We start from the raw sequence: 19803 nt of genomic DNA on the forward strand, positions 1-19803 counted from the left end.
ACCCCTGGGGTCATTTCGATATGGTGCTTTGAGATTCACACGACCAGGGAGACGTGAGAACACGTCTGAGAACTCTCCTGGCAACCTCCGTGATTTGGGATGGTGAGAGGTGGTCTCCACAAGTGACCACGGTGACTCGATCAGTGGCTTTTAAGTTCACCACCCCCCATGCGAAAACACTTATTTTGAGTAAAGAGACCAGAAGAGACCTGACATGAGCTTTACTCAAACCCATGTAAAGAAATGCAAGCACACACACACACGCACACACAAACAACTGTGCCTATGGTTGCACAAGTAATTAATAAAACAAAGGGTAAAAAAAGAGAAGGCAATATGAAATATATACCCAAAATAGACCTACAAAATATATTATATATTGAATGTATCTGTAGATGTTAGCAGCTACAGGCCCGGTTCCAGCTCAAAGTGACTGAGGGTGCTTCTGAAAATAGTGGGGGTGCTCTGTATAAAGTGGAGATGTGTCATAATTACACATTTTTTAATAGATGAAATCATGTTTAAATGCTACTAAAACAACGTTAACAACAATTTTTCATGTACAACATTTATTGCTTTGCTTTTTTTTTTTTTTACATGATCTGTCGCTGAAATTGACCGCAAAATGCTGCATCTGCAGAGTAGGACATACATTGATGCAGCATTTTGTGTGTTCACAAAATGCAGGGATTCAAGGAAATCTGCTTGTCAATTTACAGGATTAGTCTTACATATTCAATTGAGCAGGTGTGTGTGATTTATTTTGGTACAGGGGCCACTTCAGCCGTTAAGTAGAACATGGAAGAGAGAAGATAAAAAGTTCTACATAATTGTATCTTTTAAGCCCAGAAGTAGTAGTGCACTCATGCACTTAATGAATGACCATTCTGTGATTGCTTGAAGTTTTGCTGCTACTTGTGTTAGTAAAACTGAATAAAGGCTGAATAAAATTATTAATTGTTTATTTTACCATACTTCAATGCAGTGGTAATTTAGTATTCAATTTAACACACTACATCAGGAGTGTGGTTTAATAGTAAAATAAAATATTCGGAAATTATAGATTCTAAAAGCTTATTTTGATGTGGACATGCTTACTTGTGTTATTTTCAAAACTTTATTAACCCGTTTACACGCTTGTGGGTCATGATGTGGGTCTCGTCAATGGTTTGATTGGCATCCCATTCAGCACACAACTGAAATATTTCCTATTTGTGCATGTATAAATCTCTGATTGGGGTGTTGCATCTAGTATCTGGCAACTCTGAGCATATTAAAAGCTTGTGGATGCGCGATAGGTCCCAAAGCCAGATAAATGAAAGATCTAATAAAAAACATTCATGATAAATCGACCCGCGGGCAGTAGTTTGCACTGGTCTGCAATTGAGGGTGCTCTAAGGTTTGTTTGAGGGTGCTTAGCATGAATGCTTTAGACTACAGTCCTAATCATCTCTTTTAAAAGAAGACACTTAGGAGTTTTTTGGTAAACTGAAAGCAAGCAGCAATATAACTGAAATTAAAACAACATTATAGAAGATTAAGTTTATTTTAAAGAAAATACACTGCACTTAACTTGCACTAAACTTAAGAGGTTCTAAATAAGCTATTTCAAGTAGTAAATAAACATCAATGGCTGACATGAACAGTCATTAACTTGTGATTCTTACCTTTATATTGCTCTCTTTTTCTGCTCCTCGTCTTTGTGCCGCTTCCTGCCTTGTGCACCTGATAATTTGGTTCTTTTTTCATTCATTTTGTCCACACATGGTAAGGATCTGATTATAATATAATCACGTAGTGCTAGGGCTCAATATATGGCAGGGGTGTACAGTCATCACGAGAGGGTGCACTTCCAATTTGCACCCTAGACAACCACCTATGTCGCCTATGTCACAGGCCGGCCCTGGCCCCTATTATACAGCCGGCTTTGACGTTCTTGAGCCTGGAGCAGATTCTCCTGTGTTAGTTGCCCTAGTGTGTGGAGTTTTGTTCTCAGGTCAAGAATGTATTGAATTTATTTTTTACTGTTTTAAGGTCCCTCCTCCCAATTTTTCCATAGGACGTTAAGCATGGTGGTACAATAATTAGAATGGGGAAAACCCTGTGGAGGCTTGCGGGACCTCTCGAACTGCAAATAATAGGGGCTCGAGCCACTTGTCCCAATTCTGAGCGTCATCGTGCACAGACTTATGAATCATGTTCTTTAGAGTTTAAGTCATTCGACCAAGCCAAGTTCGACCAAGTTTGGGGGTGGTAGACGCTGGTATGAATCGATTTAATCCCCAATAATTCGTACAGTTCGCGTTGGGTGTGTAACATAAATGAACTGCCCTGATCAGTAAGGACTTCTTTCGGAATCCCCACTCGGGAGATAACTCAGAGTGCCTCCGCAACACTTCATGCTGCGTTGTTGCGCAGAGGCATTGTTTCTGGATATTGCATTGCGTAGTCCATCAGAACCAACAGAAAACGATGCCCGTGTGCCGTCTGTTCCAATGGCCTGACGAGGTCCATGCCAACTCTTTTGAAGGGGACCTCATTCAGTTGAAGGGGGCACAATGGCGCTTTTGGGGTGGCTGCCGGATTCACCAGCTGACATTCACGGCATTCCGCGAATGCCTGGCCAATAGAAATGGGCCATTAGATGGTTCAGTGTTTTTTCCTGCCCTAAGTGACCCGCCATCGGATTATAATGAGCCGTCTGGAATAACATTTCCCGACGGCTCTGCGGTATTAACAATTGAGTTGTATCCTCCTTTGTCTGAGTGTCCTGTGTCACTCAATACAACCAATCATTGATAATCTAAAAATACGGGTATGAGAGTGCAATGTCTGGCAGGAGGCATTCAATTCAAACAGTCAATTTCACTTGGTCAAAGGTGTGCCTAAGGGTCTCGTCTCGTGTTTGCTCCAGAGGGAAATCCCCTGCAGAGAATCCTCTAAGGGCTGGGGAAGCCGAAATTCCCCCTCCCTTGCGTCCTCGAAGTGGAGCTAATATAGACGGCCCTGGCACCGACTCCCCAGCCAGTGAATCGCACAACACACTGATACGCTTGGTTTCAGGACCCATCCACACATATTCCCATCAATAAAGTTGTAAATGCCGGCCAATTAGTACCCAAAATTAGTGGATGGGAGAGGCGGGGACTAACCACAACCTAAACACTGCTTTTGTCCCCGAAATTGAATGATGACCGTCACCAAAGGGTAATTTTGAATATCCTCATGCACACACCTTACCTTTACCCCCCGGAATGTATCCAGAGCCTCGGACTGAACCAGGCTTTGGTGAATGGAGGTGTGGTTACAACCTGAATCCACCAAGGCTTGGTATGTACCCCCCTTAATACTCACAGGTATCCAGTACTTGATCGGGGGCGGCCTGTGGCGCCTGTCCGGCTGTCTGGATCTGGACCAACATCTCCACCTCCATGGCGGGACATCGGTCCTGGAAGTGCCCAGGTTCCCCGCAGCTCCAGCAGACCGGCCCAGACTTCATGTGGCAGCAGATTCACCAGCCTGAGGGGGAGAGTGGAGAGAGGAAACCGGTGGGCTGAAAGGTCCCCAGGACTGGGGGTGCTAGTGAGCCATGGGTCGGTAGGTCGCACTCCCCTGTAGCTCCCACAAAACATATCTAAATTGACATTTTGATTACATATATCTATATAAGAAGTATTTATTGACAACTCAGTTAGCCCAAGTCCCATTTACACTCATTGGTGACAAGATGAAAGCGAGTTCGAAGACACAATCCTCGAAAGGCAAAAAGCAGAGCGAAGCAGGCCCCATCGCACTGACCTCTCCTGATGATGCTGTTCTGCCGGGCGAAGATTCACAATGGTCGACAGATACTACAATCCTGGAGGCCATTATCACGCAACGTTCTTATCTACAAGCTACCAAAGTTGAAATATACCAGACGATTTACGCTCGTATTGAAGAGAGAGCCTTCACTATTAGAGGAGAAATATCTGCTCCTAAATCAGAAAGTCGGGTCGCCATTCTGGCCTTGCAAACTACGCCCCTTAACATAGCTCAACTCTAACTGATCTAGAACACTCGTTCATGCACTCTTCAGATGCCATATCCAAGCTTCAATCGGAGTTGAAACGCTTATGTGCAGAAGTGAGTCTTCTTACAGATACACTATATTGCCAAATGTATTCGCTCACCCATCCAAATAATTGAATTCAGGTGTTCCAATCAATTCCATGGCCACAGGTGTATAAAATGAAGCACCTAGGTATGCAGACTGCTTCTACAAACATTTGTGAAAGAATGGGCCGCTCTCAGGAGCTCAGTGATTTCCAGCGTGGTACTGTGATAGGATGCCACCTGTGCAACAAGTCCAGTCGTGAAATTTCCTCGCTACTAAATATTCCACAGTCAACTGTCAGTGGTATTATAACAATGTGGAAGCGATTGGGAATGACAGCAACTCAGCCACGAAGTGGTAGGCCACGTAAAATGACAGAGCAGGGTCAGCGGATGCTGAGGCGCATAGTGCGCAGAGGTCACCAACTTTCTGCAGAGTCAATCGCTACAGACCTCCAAAGTTCATGTGGCCTTCAGATTAGCTCAAGAACAGTGCGTAGAGAGCTTCATGGAATGTGTTTCCATGGCCGAGCAGCTGCATCCAAGCCATACATCACCAAGTGCAATGCAAAGCGTCGGATGCAGTGGTGTAAAGCACGCCGACACTGGACTCTAGAGCAGTGGAGATGCGTTCTCTGGAGTGACGAATCACGCTTCTCCATCTGGCAATCTGATGGACGAGTCTGGGTTTGGCGGTTGCCAGGAGAACGGTACTTGTCTGACTGCATTGTGCCAACTGTGAAGTTTGGTGGAGGGGGATTATGGTGTGGGGTTGTTTTTCAGGAGCTGGGCTTGGCCCCTTAGTTCCAGTGAAAGGAACTCTGAATGCTTCAGCATACCAAGAGATTTTAGACAATTCCATGCTCCCAACTTTGTGGGAACAGTTTGGGGATGGCCCCTTCCTGTTCCAACATGACTGCGCACCAGTGCACAAAGCAAGGTCCATAAAGACATGGATGAGCGAGTTTGGTGTGGAAGAACTTGACTGGCCTGCACAGAGTCCTGACCTCAACCCGATAGAGCAACTTTGGGATGAATTAGAGCGAAGACTGCGAGCCAGGCCTTCTCGTCCAACATCAGTGTCTGACCTCACAAATGCGCTTCTGGAAGAATGGTCAAAAATTCCCATAAACACACTCCTAAACCTTGTGGAAAGTCTTCCCAGAAGAGTTGAAGCTGTTATAGCTGCAAAGGGTGGGCCGACGTCATATTAAACACTATGGATTAAGAATGGGATGTCACTTAAGTTCATATGCGTCTAAAGGCAGATGAGCGAATACTTTTGGCAATATAGTGTAAGTGCATGGATCTGGAGGGGCATTCTAGATGAGAAAATGTGCGGATTGCCAGATTAAAAGAGGACTAAAAAGGGTAAGGAGGTGAACACATTCGTTTCAGAACTCTTGAAGGACGTGTTGTCCCTAGAAGATAATCCGCTAGTGGACCATGCACGCAGGGACCGGATGATACAGAGCTGCCTTGGTCACTATAGTGCGACTACATTATTTTCGAGCTGTGACAACAGTCCTTAGGAGAGCTGCCGAGTGGAAGGATCTCACCTATAATGGCCAGAAGATCCATATATTCCCAGACTTCACTCCCGAGGTGGCAAAGTGCAGAGCAGCATATAACAGAGCCAGCGAGCTACTTCGGGACAAACCAGGGGTGCGGTATGGAACGTTATTCCCAGCGAAGTTAAGAGTGACTTTCAATGGCACAGAGACTGTGTTCACGGACATGAGAAAAGCCAAAGAGTTAAGTGAGCTCCACTTTGGTACTGGCCGAAAGGATGCAGACAGCAGCAATGCTGTTCTTGGGTGATGAAAAACAGGAGAGTGGTTAAATGTTCAGGTTTAAAGATTATTTTTCTTTGTTTACATGTTCGGTTCTATAGAGACTGTTTACTGGACCGTTTAACAAATAGCCAATGGGGTAGGTTCTTTCTCCCAGGGTCAAAAATGTTAGTTATTGAGTTCAGAATGTATGCCGTTTGCGGGGCTGTCTTAAGCTTCTATTATTAGAAGTCTTTAGTGAGGGAAGTTAGCATAGTGACTGTTCATGTGAATGTGTGCTATTGTTATTGTATGTATTTATTTATTTATTTATTTATTTATTTATTTATTTATAACTTCCTTAGTGGGTCGTGCCTTTGCAGGTTACTCTTAGTATTAGCAAGACATTGAAAATGTTAAGGGGAAGGCAGCTCTTGGACTTTTACTCATTATGTGACTATTTATTTCACAATGATGGGGTTCATAATAGCCTGGTATGAGCCTACATTATGCAGGATAATATTGCGCAACTGGAGAAGGGGAGACACCTTACTGTGGTTACTTGGAATGTTAAAGGTTTAAATCAACCATTTAAAAGGGGAAAGGTACTAGCACATTTAAAGACAGTACCTTAAAACCTAAAAGTGACAATTCTTCTCCAAGAAACACATCTAAATAAAAATGAATATATTAAGCTAAGATGCAGGTGGATTAGTCAAATTTACCATGCCTCGTGTGCAGTCAGATCAAGAGGGGTGGCCATACTATTCAGAAAGGGCACACCATTCATTCACAAGACAACTATTGCAGTTGCCTTAAGAGCCTACTCTTTCCATACTAATGTTCATAATGGATATACTCATATTGATGATTTTTTGATGGATGCTAAATTAGTCACTTGCAAATACAGTCAAGTATCATGATAAAGTGATTTCAGATCACACTCCTCTTTCATTATCTCTAAACTCTAAAATTTCCTTTTTTCTTGAGATGAACGATCTTCCTGAAACATCCCCTTCAATACTGTGGGAAACTTTGAAAGCTTACATCAGGGGTTGTATTATTTATTTTCAGGCTGCAAGAAAGAAAAGGAAAAAGGCTGAATTGGCAGATCTGGAATAACAAATTAATCGTTTGGATAAATAAAATGCTGTGCACCCGTCCATAGAGAATTATAAGAAGTTACTCTCTTTAAGATTTAAATACAATCAGATACTTTCAGAACATATAACTAGGGCATTCTTATTTACACAACAAAAATGTTTTGAATTTGGTGAAAAACCTCACAAATTATTGGCTAGACAACTTAGGAAATTAGAAAGCTACCATACTTTAAGCAAAGTAAAGTCAGAGATTGACGAGATATTAACGTCTCATAAAGACATCAATCGCCGTTTTAAACAATTTTATGAAGAATTATACTCCTCCAGGGCCTTAAACGTTGACTTTGCCATAAATAACTTTTTGGATAGTTGTGATCTTCCTACTTTAGCTCAGGAAGATCGTGACTTCCTAAATACAGAACTCTCAATTTCAGAAATACAAGATACGATTAAATTAATGAAATGCGTAAAGGCCCCCGGCCCGACAGATATCCTAGTGAGTTTTATAAGGAATTCGGTGATGATCTTTCACCCTGTCTATTCAAAATGTATACCCAAGCAAATGCTGTTGGCACTTTACCTCCTACCTTATATGAAGCTATTTTAACAGTAATACCTAAAAAAGGGAAAGATATTGTGGAAGCAGGTAGCTATAGGCCAATTTCACTCCTGACATGTGACCAAAATGTTTTGGCTAAAACTTTGTCCATTAGACTTAATTCTGTAATCTGTAAACCCATCCACCCTGATCAGACAGGATTTATTTCAAATAGGTACTCCTTCTCGAATATTTGACATCTATTTAACATATTCTATTCTCGGAGCACGAATGTAGACAATTTGGTGGTTGTTTCTCTTGATGCAGACAAGGCTTTCAACCAACTAGAGTGGCCTTATTTCTTTGCAGCTTTGAGAAAATTTTATGTGGGTGTCACTTTTGAAAAGTGGATAAAATTCTTTATTGTAAGCCATGTGCGAAAATTCTTACTAACAGATTGCTCTTTCCACCCTTTCAAGTACTCTTTGCCTTGGCTCTTGAGCCTCTAGCACAAGTCATTCGCTCTGATCCAAATATACACAGATTTAGCACAAAGGATACATTAAGTAAAATCTCGTTACATGCTGACGATATACTATTATATGTTACCAAGCCCCAGTCTGCTGTTTCATCCATTTTAGAAACTTTCATTTTGGTACATTCTCAGGTTACAGGATCAACTGGTCTAAGAGTGAATTAATGCCTATAAAACTCCAAGATGTTTCAGTTCTACAAAATTTCTCTTTTAAAATAACCCATCATAAATTTACATATTTAGGAATTGAGGTTACAAAGGATTTTCAATCATTATTTAAAGCCAACTTTCCCCCTCTAATAGCCAAATTGCAAAATAATATTCAGTTTTTGAGATCTCTTCTGATTTCCTTAGTAGGATGGGTCAATGTTATTAAAATGACCTTTCCCCCTCAAATTCTTTATCTTTTTCAAAACATGCCAATATTTTTGCCTAAGATTTTTTTTCAAGCAACTTGTTCCAATTATTATTCCTTTTTTTGTGGAACTATAAAGCCCATAAAATAGGTAAAGCCCATTTTTGTAAATCACACTATCATAATGTGGCTAGATCACACTTTTACTCATACTACCTGGATCCAAATGAAAAGAGAAGCCTGTAGCCCACATTAAATTAGTGCAGTGATCTTATCACCTGTGAAGATAGATAAGTCGACCTATAACCAAAATTGTATAATTCACAGCACTATCCGCATTTGGAAACAGATCAGATCAAAATTTGAAATAAAGTCCTTATCTTTCCTCTTACCAATTGGAGGGAACCCATCATTTACTTCCTCTACTATGGATTCTGTATTACACAGTGGTGAGATCTGGGCATTTGAACTGTTGGAGATCTATTCATAGATGGTAGTTTTGCCTCCTTTAGTCAGCTACAGGCACAATACAGTCTACATAGGAACAATTTTTTCAGATATTTGCAGATTAGGGATTATGTGAGGAAGCACATGCCCAGTCTTGATGAGATTAATCCTGTTAAACTTGATGAAGTCTTGGGGTTTGGATGTGGGATTTGTCACTTGATATCTCTACTTTATAACTTGTTGTTATCCAAGACTTCACCCTCTACAGAGGGTATAAAATTACTGTGGGAGCAAGAAGTAGGAGAGGAGATAAGTGATGAGCTATGGGTTAACGCACTAGAGAACATACATAAATGTTTTGTTAACTCAAGGTACTGTCTTCAATTTAAGATCATCCATTGACTTCATTATGCTAAAACAAAGCTACATATAATTTTTCCAGATGTTTCCCAATTATGTGATGTGTCAGATTGATGAAGCTACTCTTCTGCACAGTTACATCCTCTGTCCTAAGTTAACTCCATTTTGGACTAATATATTTCAAATTCTATCAGATATGTTACTGTGGAGGTGAGGGCGTGGTCGAGGGCCCATCTGGGGAGATAAAAAGACTGCCAGTTCACAGAGAGAGGAGAGAGACAGACAGACCAGAGTCTTCGTGTCTGTCCCCTGAGAGAGAGAGCCTTGTGTTGTGTGAAGCTGAAAAGCGAACTGTTTGTTTGAGTGACGCTGAAAAGACATCTTGTGTTTTTGAAGTGAAGCTGTACAGCGATTGCTGGTTATTTGTGAATAAAACAGACTCACGTGAACTGTGGAAACTGGTTCCCACTTCCTCCTTTATCTGCCCAACCCGAACCTTTGTTACAGTTACATACTGAAGTGAAGCCTGATCCACTTTTGGTGATATTAGGAATCTCAGATAAACTCACCCCACTTCAAAAATGTCAACAATACTTGCTATCCTATGGGCTTGTTGTGGCAAAGAAACTTGTATTAAGGTTTTGGAAAAAGACTGAGATCCCATCTGTCAAACTGTGGCTGGAAGAAATGGTAAAGTTATTACATCTAGAAAAAATGTGTGTGTTTATTAAACAAACTAAATAATTTTGATAAGATTTGGTTTCCCCTACTCCATTATCTTGACAGTGTAGGTTGAATAATTGTGTGGCACTGACCGCCCCATTAGTGTGGCATGACTTATGTCCCCAGGGTGGGGAGGGTCGTATGGGGTTAGTTGTTCTGTTTTGTATGTTGAACAAAAGAAGTTTTTGGGCTGCGAGTTGGGCTTCCCCGGACAACAGCGGCAATATGTGGGCTGCCCACTGGGTGCTGGGCCAGTTCCATGCTCCAGCTGTCCACTCGAAGAGCTCGAGAAAAGCCTCCGTTTTGTCCTGAGGTCCCGTCTTTGTGGCACGGCCATAGGTGGGACCGGGGTCGCGGCTGAAGACCGCTCCTGGTGTACCAAGCTCCGTAGCACCTGCCGGTCCTCTGCTTGAGCTTGGAAGTGCGCCTGGAACCGCTGCTCCTGTTCCACACGCTGGTCAAACAGAGCCTGATGATAAGGTCTTAATTACTTCGGACAGTGGCAAGAACTCCTGTAACAAGTTCAGAAGATGGGCAAGAAGGAAGCTGAGACCACCTTGACAACACGTAGACATTTATTTACACTCACATAAGATAAATAGCTTTTCAGCCCAATATATAAACACACAAAGGTCCATGTGTCTCTCTCTTCCCGTCTGCTGCTGTCTCCTCTCTTTAAATACTCTTACCGCCCCTCACTGGAATGTGAGACTGGTGTGGCACACAGGTGCAACTCATTCACCAATTATCTTCACGGCCATGCTCTGCCCAGATGCCGCTCGGCCCCGCCCTGCTCACCACAACTCCATGACTGTGTTTCTTCCTCCTAATCCCGGGTTTCGGCACCACTGTGATAACTCTCTTGCTCAGTTGTTAAGGAGATAGTAGGGGCCAGGTAAACAGTCGACTTTAGACTTTTAGACTTTTCAGTGACAGACACAGGTTTGCTTTTCAGCTTAAAATTAACACACACATGAACACGGCTGCGTGCATCTCTCTCTCTCTCTCTCTCTCTCATCCCACGGTCTGGACTGCCCTTGTATCTCTCTCCAGCTCTCGCTGCAACACAAAACAACTGTTAGAGATAATTTCCCACAGGTGTCAATCCTTACCGCTCTTCCTCTCCCAGCCTCACTCTCCACAGACGTCGTCGGCCAAGCCCCCATCTCCACAAACAATTACTCATTTTCTACTTTCTCCACATTGTGATGTCACACTGTGGTAGACATTTGCATCTGACCGCCTCCACAAAAACAAATCAATTCCTACTTTACCTTATCACTTCCGTAGCCCGTCCAGTAGTGGTGAGCAGTGAGATGACAAGGAGAGAGAAGGTTAGTCAAAAGCAGAGAGCCAATCAGAACAGTGGGTGTTTACTGTCAAGTCTTAAAGGAGAAACAGCACCAAAACAGAGCGTTTCTGACAGAGGGTCAGAGGGTGGAAAATTATCATGCTTTACAAATATATGTTTTGTTTTTTGTGCATAAAACTTTTCTTATATTAAAGTGAACCTCAAGGATCATATTAAAATAATAAAAGAAAAGAAGGCATGGCATGACCCCATTTAAATACTTACATGAATTTCTCACGAAAGTGTTTATTTCAGCAGTAGTCTAAATTTACCTTTTGAGGTGAGACTACTTTTCTAGGCAGATTAACTTAATTGGTTATGCATTACTAGCATAATTCCTGTGTGTGTGTGTGTGTGTGTGTGTGTGTGTGTGGAGTTTGCCCCATTTAAATAGTGAAATGATAGTTTAAAAAAAAAAGTTTGTGGTATTATATTTTCAGCTAGAGTATATACAGGGTTTGTTTTTTTTTGTGTTTTTTTACCCCAAATATTTTCAAATTATATTGTGTGGCTGTAATTGTGAGCGGTCAGTGTGATAGTGTAATGGTAGTGGACTCTTCCTGTGTTGTCCTGCATTAATGTGGAGGATATCTGAGGATTTCATTGCATGTCAGTGTTGTGTGTGTTGATGTTGAATGACAGTATCCCAAGGGTCTCAGAGGGGTAGGACTACCATCTGTCCCAGTGGGAATCAGTCTCTCATTGACAGGCATGAGCTTTAATTGAAATTTGAGACATATCATTTGGCTTTTCAGTGTGTTAATTTCTCTTCAGCTATAGAAGTGTGTTCCTAATAGTTTCAGTGCACATGATGAAAATTATTTTCTTAATCAGTATTTTTGTCTTGTTTTCCATTAAAAGTACACACATGCTTAAAATAAGAAGCATGTGTGCTTTTCAATTGACTTGAAAAGCAAATTTGTTTAAGATATAGGTGAAATTACCGCGCTTCCATGTTCTTTTGAAAAGCAGATTTCAGTGGTGGATTTGGGCAGTGATGTGGCTTTAAATGATCTTTTAAGTATAATATAATGTAATGTTTGATAATGTTATTATAAAGGGATATCTATGGTTTACATTGAAGAAATACACAGTATGTATATTCTTTCTGAACTATCTGCAAAACAAGTAATAACTTGGTTCTATGTGCCTGTATGATTATGTCGGAGATGTAACAGATTGATGAATGCACATCCTCAAACGTTTAATACACTACTAAAGGCTGAGAAGTGCAATATATTTTACTGCTTAAATTATTGGTCCACATACAGTTAATAATAATATTTGACTTCAACATCATCATATTCAATATTCAAACTTAATAACAGCCATTTTTGATTGATCAAGTTACTTACTATATTCAAAATAAATTCAAAGACACCATTTTAGCAGTATGACATTTATTTTTATTCACTTATTCTTTCACAAACAGTAGCCTGTGCGCTGTGATGAGACGGGGACATGGTCAAATTCTTCCTGTTAGATCTTTCATGGGTCTTGTTCATATAATATCAGGTTATATTTGGCCTCATATCCGTCACATTGGTTGCACTGCAGTGGCTTTTCAAGTAAAGGTTTCGATATTGTTACTGGAAAACAAGACACTTACTGACTAGGAAAATTGCTTTATTTTGTAGTGCAATTGTTGTAGTTATTGGGATCTAATTTTTGTCTCATGGTAGATTTGTTGGTTTGACAGGTATGTTTGTTTTGTGAATGTGAGTGCACGTGTGTGATTGAGCGTGAATGCCATATGAAGATGCATTTACCAGCTCTGTTTTTCCTTCATGTTCATAGTAAAGCCTAGTAAAACATACACTCGGGGGTCTGTGGTGATGGTGGATGAGATGATGAATTCTAGTCCTCCGCACTATCGCTTCCCTGAGGCTGGCCTGAGGGTCATGATCACCAACCACTTTGGACCCAAGACACGTCTGCGAATGGCAAGCCGCCTCATCATCAACGAGGTAGGAACAAACATTCTCCATGAAAGAACAAGAAACAAAGAATGCCTTTGAGGAAATAAAACAGTAAGCCATGTGCTAGGTATTTATTTATAGCCATTTGTTTATAAAAAATCAGAATGAACAATTATTCCGCTAAGTAATATAGTTATGTAGCCTAACTGTGGGCTGTTTACGGTTTCCATGCAACATAGCAACTTGTTGCATTAAAGTCAACATTAAATCAATATTGACCCTATTTACTTACAGGGATAATTTACCCCAAAATGAACTTACCTTCATGTTGCTCCAAACCTGTATGACTTTCTTTCATTGAACACAAAAGGAAATGTTAGGCAGAATGACAACCACGGTCACCATTCACCTTCATTGTATGGAAAAAAAGATGCAATGAAAGTGAATATATATAATTCCGATGGATGAATTCAAGACCAATCCTTAACCTCCTGAGACCCGAGCATGACTGCTGTATGCATTTTCCAATCCCCTTTTTGATTTGTAATTAGTAGCCCCTAAGATACATGCAAAAAAATTCATAATAATTGATGTCCACGTATGTGGACAGTTTGACTAAGTTGTGAAATTTTAAATAATACCAAGCTTTTGAAAGTCCTTTTTTTTTTTTTTTTTTTTTATCAAAAAATTGTTTGTTTCCAGGAGTTTTGGTTATTCATGTTTTTGAGACGTTACAAACATTACATCAGAGATTTGCATGAATAATTCTGATTCAAAGTAATGGCCAGCAAAACTTTCCAGCTTTTGGATGCATCCATTGATTCTCAATGTGATAATGAACAGTGAATATAGGATATTTTTAGGAAAATGAACCTATAGACAGCATGCCGTTTCACGATAAATCAATGAAAATTAAAATGGCATATCGGATGAAACTAGAGACTCTGCTCTTTTCACTCAAACAGGTTTTAATCTAAAAACTTAATGAGGCTTCTAACCAGATATGAGGCTTCGTTTCCCCCAAAGACAAACTCAGCTGAGATCAGTGCTATGTTGTTTTGTCACATGACTCTGTGCATCGAAAGTTGATCCCTTTAATGACAGTCTAGATTCTCCTGAACTGAGATCAGTCTGTTTAAATTAAATTATGCATAGCTTACAGCAAATCCAAAACGTAATATCCATGCATGTGGACGTGGGGTCTCAGGAGGTTAAAATTTAGTTTGTTGAATATCCTGTTTCCCTCAAAAATGTCACATTATGGAAGTAAAATGTGTTTTAAATGCAAACTGCGTTTTCATAGTATTTAACTGATTTACAGTCGCATATGTGTGTATACCAGCTATTTTACAATGGCTTCGAATGTGGTTCATGCATTTAGAATTCAGAGTCGGTACTATTTGTTTTATAATAGAACGTATTTAACACTGGAAACCCAGACACTGGATTATAAACCCTAGTTCAGAAGAGCTTATGGACCAGCCTTTGTTGGTTGCCTCAGCACTGTGGAGTTCTCACACCAGGTAGCCCAGTTCTGAGTGTGAGGCTTATTAAACAGTTTCTATAAATATCCACTCTCTGACGCTCAAAGAATGGTGTTAGAAATTAAACCCCCGCCACAAAGACTACGGAGGAATCTGATAGAGACATGTCAGCTAGTTAGGAGAGAAATGAGGCTGGGAATGGTGTTACTACATTCAAAATAAATTCAAAGACATAATTTTAGCAGTATCATGGATATATAGTGAGTACGTAGTTTCATTTAAAGTAATAGTTCACCCAAAAATGAAAATTCTCTCATTTACATGGCATCCCAGATGTTTGTCTTTCTTTTACTAAACACAAAGATTTTCAAAATAAGAATATTTCAGTTCTGTAGGTCCATACAATGCAAGTGAATGGTGATCAAAACTTTGAAGCTCCATAAAGTACATAAAGGCAGCATAAAAGTAATCAATGTGACTTCAGTGGTTTAATCCATGTCTTCTGAATCCAATCGGTTATGGGTGAGAACTGAGCAAAATGTAACTTATTTTTCACAATAAATCTTGATATCTGCAGTCTCCTTTGGCGATCATGATTTCAAGCTCGATTACACTTCCTAGCACCATCTAGCCGTCTGCGTAGGTAGTGTAATCGAGCTTGAAATCATGATTGTACATAGAGCCTACAATGGCAAGTTGTACAGACTGTTCTCACCCAAAACTGATTGGATCACTTCAGAAGGCATAGATTAAACCACCGGAGTCTTGTGGATTACTTTTATGCCGCCTTTTTGTGGTTTTTGGAGCTTCAAAATTGTGACAACAAGCAGCACTTCAGAAGTAAATACTGTTTTTAAAGATGTTTCCACTCTTCCCATCTGCCATTGGTCGGCGCATTGGTTAAGCCTACAGTGTTGAAACAGCAATGTTTTTAAAGCACCACAGAGCACACTTTTTTGTGAAATCAACCTAGAAAAATGGCTGAGTGCGCATATTAAGCAGAGATAGGAGAAAGAATTTAAACCAGAAAGTTTGTGGTGCCTGAAATCTTTTACTAACATTATGAATGGGCAGGGAACAAATTAAGTGATACAGAAGTGTTGAATATGGTCCTTTGTGTGTCTTTATTGAAAAGAGTCAATTTTTGGGTAAGTTGATAAAAGTACATTTTGAAGCAGTTTCCAAGCTTGTGCTCTCTATGCATACAGCAACAGCGGCTGGTGAAGACGGCTAATGGTGTTGATGCAGTGCTGGTGGCAGATAAGAAAGCTGACACTATGGAAAATGGCATTGTAATGGAGGAAAAGCTCACTGAGGAACCGGAGAATGACATGTCATCTCCCTTCAGCCTGCCTGGTGAGAGGGTTTGACTTTTTCTCACATTAACACATCGAGTCTTTAACCTCATGCAGTGACACTAGTGCCATCTGACATCACACTGAGTGCTGATCATAAACTCAAATGTCTTTTAACTGTTTTAGATGGGAGTTTATATCTATTCTTGTGCCGTGTTCTAGCCAGCAGGGATTCCATGGTCATGGCAAATCATTTTACAATTGTCATGGAAATTTCTATGGTGAATGTAAAATTTTCAAGTCTTAAATATTTCATCAGCAATTTTCTTTCTATAAAATGTGATCTCTGTAAAAAAAAAAAAAAAAAATTATATATATATATATATCCATTACTTTTTCATTCATTTGGGTATAATGGTTAAGTTTTTATATATATATATATATATATAACTTAACCACTATTCCCAAATGAATGAAAAAGTAATGGAAATGTATAGGTCAGAACATGTGGGAACCCTAAACAAGGCTTGTCAAGATAAAGCAACGAGTTTTTGCTCTAACCATGACAAGCAAGAAAAAATTTTCATTTATCATTTTGGTTGTTTTCTATATTTCCTGTGTTGGGTAGCCCCTCCCACCATGAAATATAATTGGCAAAAATCATGCTCCACATTAAAAAAAACAAGTATGGTCTGATCAAATCAAATCACTTTTATTGTCACACAGCCAGATACACAAGTGCAATGTGTGTGAAATTATTGGGTGCAGTTCCGATCAACATAGCAGTTGTGACAGTGATGAGACATATACCAATTTACAATAACATCAAATTAACACAACACAATTTAAAGTCTAATATACACATAATTACACACAACACAATATACAAATAATAACATACACTGTACAGTATACAATACACACAATATGATACACATTATTCAATAATAAAAAAAAGTATATATAGTAGTATATATAGAATGTACAGTAGGTTGTATTGTATTGTAATGACATTTAGGCTGTCGGTTGATAGTAAGTTGTTAAGAGAGAATATAACATAATAATAATATAATTTATGATAGTCCGGTGTGAGATATAAGAGTAAGGGTAATAAAGTGCAGTGCTGATGTATTTTGATCATGGGAGATCAAGAGTTCAAAAGTCTGATTGCTTGGGGGAAGAAGCTATCATGGAGTCGGCAGGTGTGGGTCCTGATGCTGCGATACCACCTGCCTGATGGTAGCAGTGAGAACAGCCCATGGCTCGGGTGGCTGGAGTCTCTGATGATCCTCCGAGCTTTTTTTGGCTATGATTTTGGCGTTTCAGGGTTATTATAATTTTGTATTTTTTTATTTCTATGTTACTTGAAATTTGTCTTTTCAGTTCAGTTTAGTTTTTGCTAGTTTGCTAGTGTTGTTTTTTTTTAGTTTCAATATATTTAGTTTCAGTATTTCAGGGCTCATATCATTAACTGATATCATTTGATATCCTATATATACTGTATATATACAGTATATACACTCACTAATCAGGCAATCGTATGGCAGCAGTGTAATGTATATAGTCATGCAGATATGTGTCATGTGAAAAACAAAAAACATCCACTGAGTGGCAGTTCTGCAGTTGGAAACACCTTGTTGATAAGAGAATTCAGCGGAGAATGGCAAGACTGGTTTGAGTTGACAAAGGCTATGGTAACTCAGATAACCACTCTGTACAATTGTAGTGTGCAGAATAGCATCTCAGAATGCACAACACGTTGAACCTTGAGGCGGATGGGCTACAACAGCAGAAGACCACGTTGGGTTCCACTTCTGTCGGCCAAGAACAGAAAACTGAGGCTGCAGTGCAGCCTACTATTTGTGTACCTTAGCAGAAATCCAGATTTGTCAGACCAGGTGATGTTTTTCCAATCATCTACTGTCCAGCTTTGGTGAGCCTGTGCCCACTGCAGCCTCAGTTTCCTGTTCTAAGCTGACAGTAATGGTACCCGGAGGAGTCTTCTGCTGCTGTAGTCCATCCGCCACAATGTTGGACATGTTGTGTGTTCAGAAATTATTTTCTGCATAGCACTGATGTAACGCGTGGTTATTAGGGGTGTAAATCGGATGTTTCATCACGATACGATCTTATCGAAAGTCTGCCGCGGTATATATTGTGTGCCTATTTTACACAATCAATGCATTTTTATTTTATTTTTTATTTTTTTTTGCCCTCAAATGCAACCAAAATATAATTTGAATATTTTATTGTGCTCTCTGAAAAGTGCAAATTTAGTATGCACATTGGGACATCCACAACAAAATAAGGTACTTCAGATGTTGAAAAAAATTATACAGATAATAATATAAAAAAATAACGTCACACACAAGTGATCATCAATCATTTGATTAGTTTATTTTTCAGTTTAATCCAAGTCAAAGTGCTTTCATACCCATGACTTGTTTCCAACTATCCGTGCTATCCGCGGTTTTCTTGGCTACAACTTCCACAGTTGTACTGAAAAATTCTGTTACAGTTAACTGGGATAAATGTTAGTAAGGGTGTTGATGTGTAATGTGTAAAGTCTTATAACTGAAGCTGGAGCTGAGCAGGTGTTTCTCTTTCCCTCATTAGTGCTGTTCAGAATGTCGGCATTGTCAAGATGTTTCACATGATGGTTGAACTGCTCCATGGTACTTAAAAATAATTCTCATGTAAAATTCAAATGGGTCGCATGCGCAATGATATCGATGGAAGCCCAAATTAGTCGAGCATTTGAGCCGCTCTGCATTTGTCATGAGCTCGCATTTTAAGGAGCGCTCGGTTGATGTGCTCGCACTGATCCTGTCACTGGTCTGGAGATCGCGATTCGCGGGAAGCTCAGTTGACGCGCGCACACAGCGCAGTTTGGCTTCAAAAACACTGCGCACGTCCGTGTCCCACATGAAAAGCATATTTAGCGCTCATAAAGTGAAATGAATGTAATAAGATTGCTTCATCGCCTTACGGAAATGTGTATGGACGTGGCTGACATGAGAGTATTAAAATAAAAGTATATCTTAAAAAAATGTCTGTATCGATATTTACGCGTTATCGATAACATTGGATCATTGGTTATTGGATCGATGCATTGATCTAGATCGCTGAATTGTTACACCCCTAGTGGTTATTTGGGTTACTGCCACCTTTCTGTCAGCTCGAACCAGTCTGGCCATTCTCCTCTGGCCTCTGTCATTAACAAGCCGTTTTCGCCCAGAGACCTGCCGCTCACTGGATGTTTTTTGTTTTCACACTGTTCTCTATACACTCTAGAGACTGTTGTGTGTGAAAATCCCAGGTGATCAGCAGTTACAGAAATACTCAAACCAGCCCGTCTGGCACCAACAATCATGCCATGGTCCAAATCACTGAGATCACATTTTATCCCCATTCTGATGGTTGATGTGAACACCAACTGAAGCTCCTGACCCTTATCTGCATGATTTTATGCACTGTACTGCTACCACACGATTGGCTAGTTAGATAATCGCATTAATAAGTAGATGTACAGGTGTACATATATAATTGTTTAAAGCTGTTCTCTTAGTCTGTTTTTGCTATGTAGTGGCAATTTTATGTTTAGTGATTGTGGGTTGTAAAGGTTTCACATTTTAAAAGGAACTTTGTATAAAACACAAATTAATTATTTTTACAATTTATTAATTTTAATTAAATTTGTAATATATTTTTGTTAGTTTTGGAGTAATTACAGTATTTTAGTTTAGTTAGTTTTTTACAATTATGTTAGAGCATAACTTTTTTTTTTATTTCAGTTAAAAAAATAGTTTTCATAAATTTTTTTCAT

The 19803-nt window shown here is 39.8% G+C and overlaps 1 protein-coding gene across 1 annotated transcript in view; it reads left to right on the forward strand.

The window, feature by feature from the left end:
• Positions 1-19803, forward strand: part of LOC127454837 (sodium/potassium/calcium exchanger 4-like) — a 106243-nt gene that overhangs the window by 78740 nt on the left and 7700 nt on the right. Inside the window, exons 11-12 of the mRNA XM_051722296.1 lie at positions 13077-13246; positions 15891-16038. Coding sequence (XP_051578256.1) covers positions 13077-13246; positions 15891-16038 — 318 coding nt within the window. The remainder of the gene's footprint in view (positions 1-13076; positions 13247-15890; positions 16039-19803) is intronic.

The sequence above is a fragment of the Myxocyprinus asiaticus genome, chromosome 17 (genome assembly GCF_019703515.2).
Source record: "Myxocyprinus asiaticus isolate MX2 ecotype Aquarium Trade chromosome 17, UBuf_Myxa_2, whole genome shotgun sequence".
Taxonomy (NCBI): Eukaryota; Metazoa; Chordata; class Actinopteri; order Cypriniformes; family Catostomidae; genus Myxocyprinus; species Myxocyprinus asiaticus.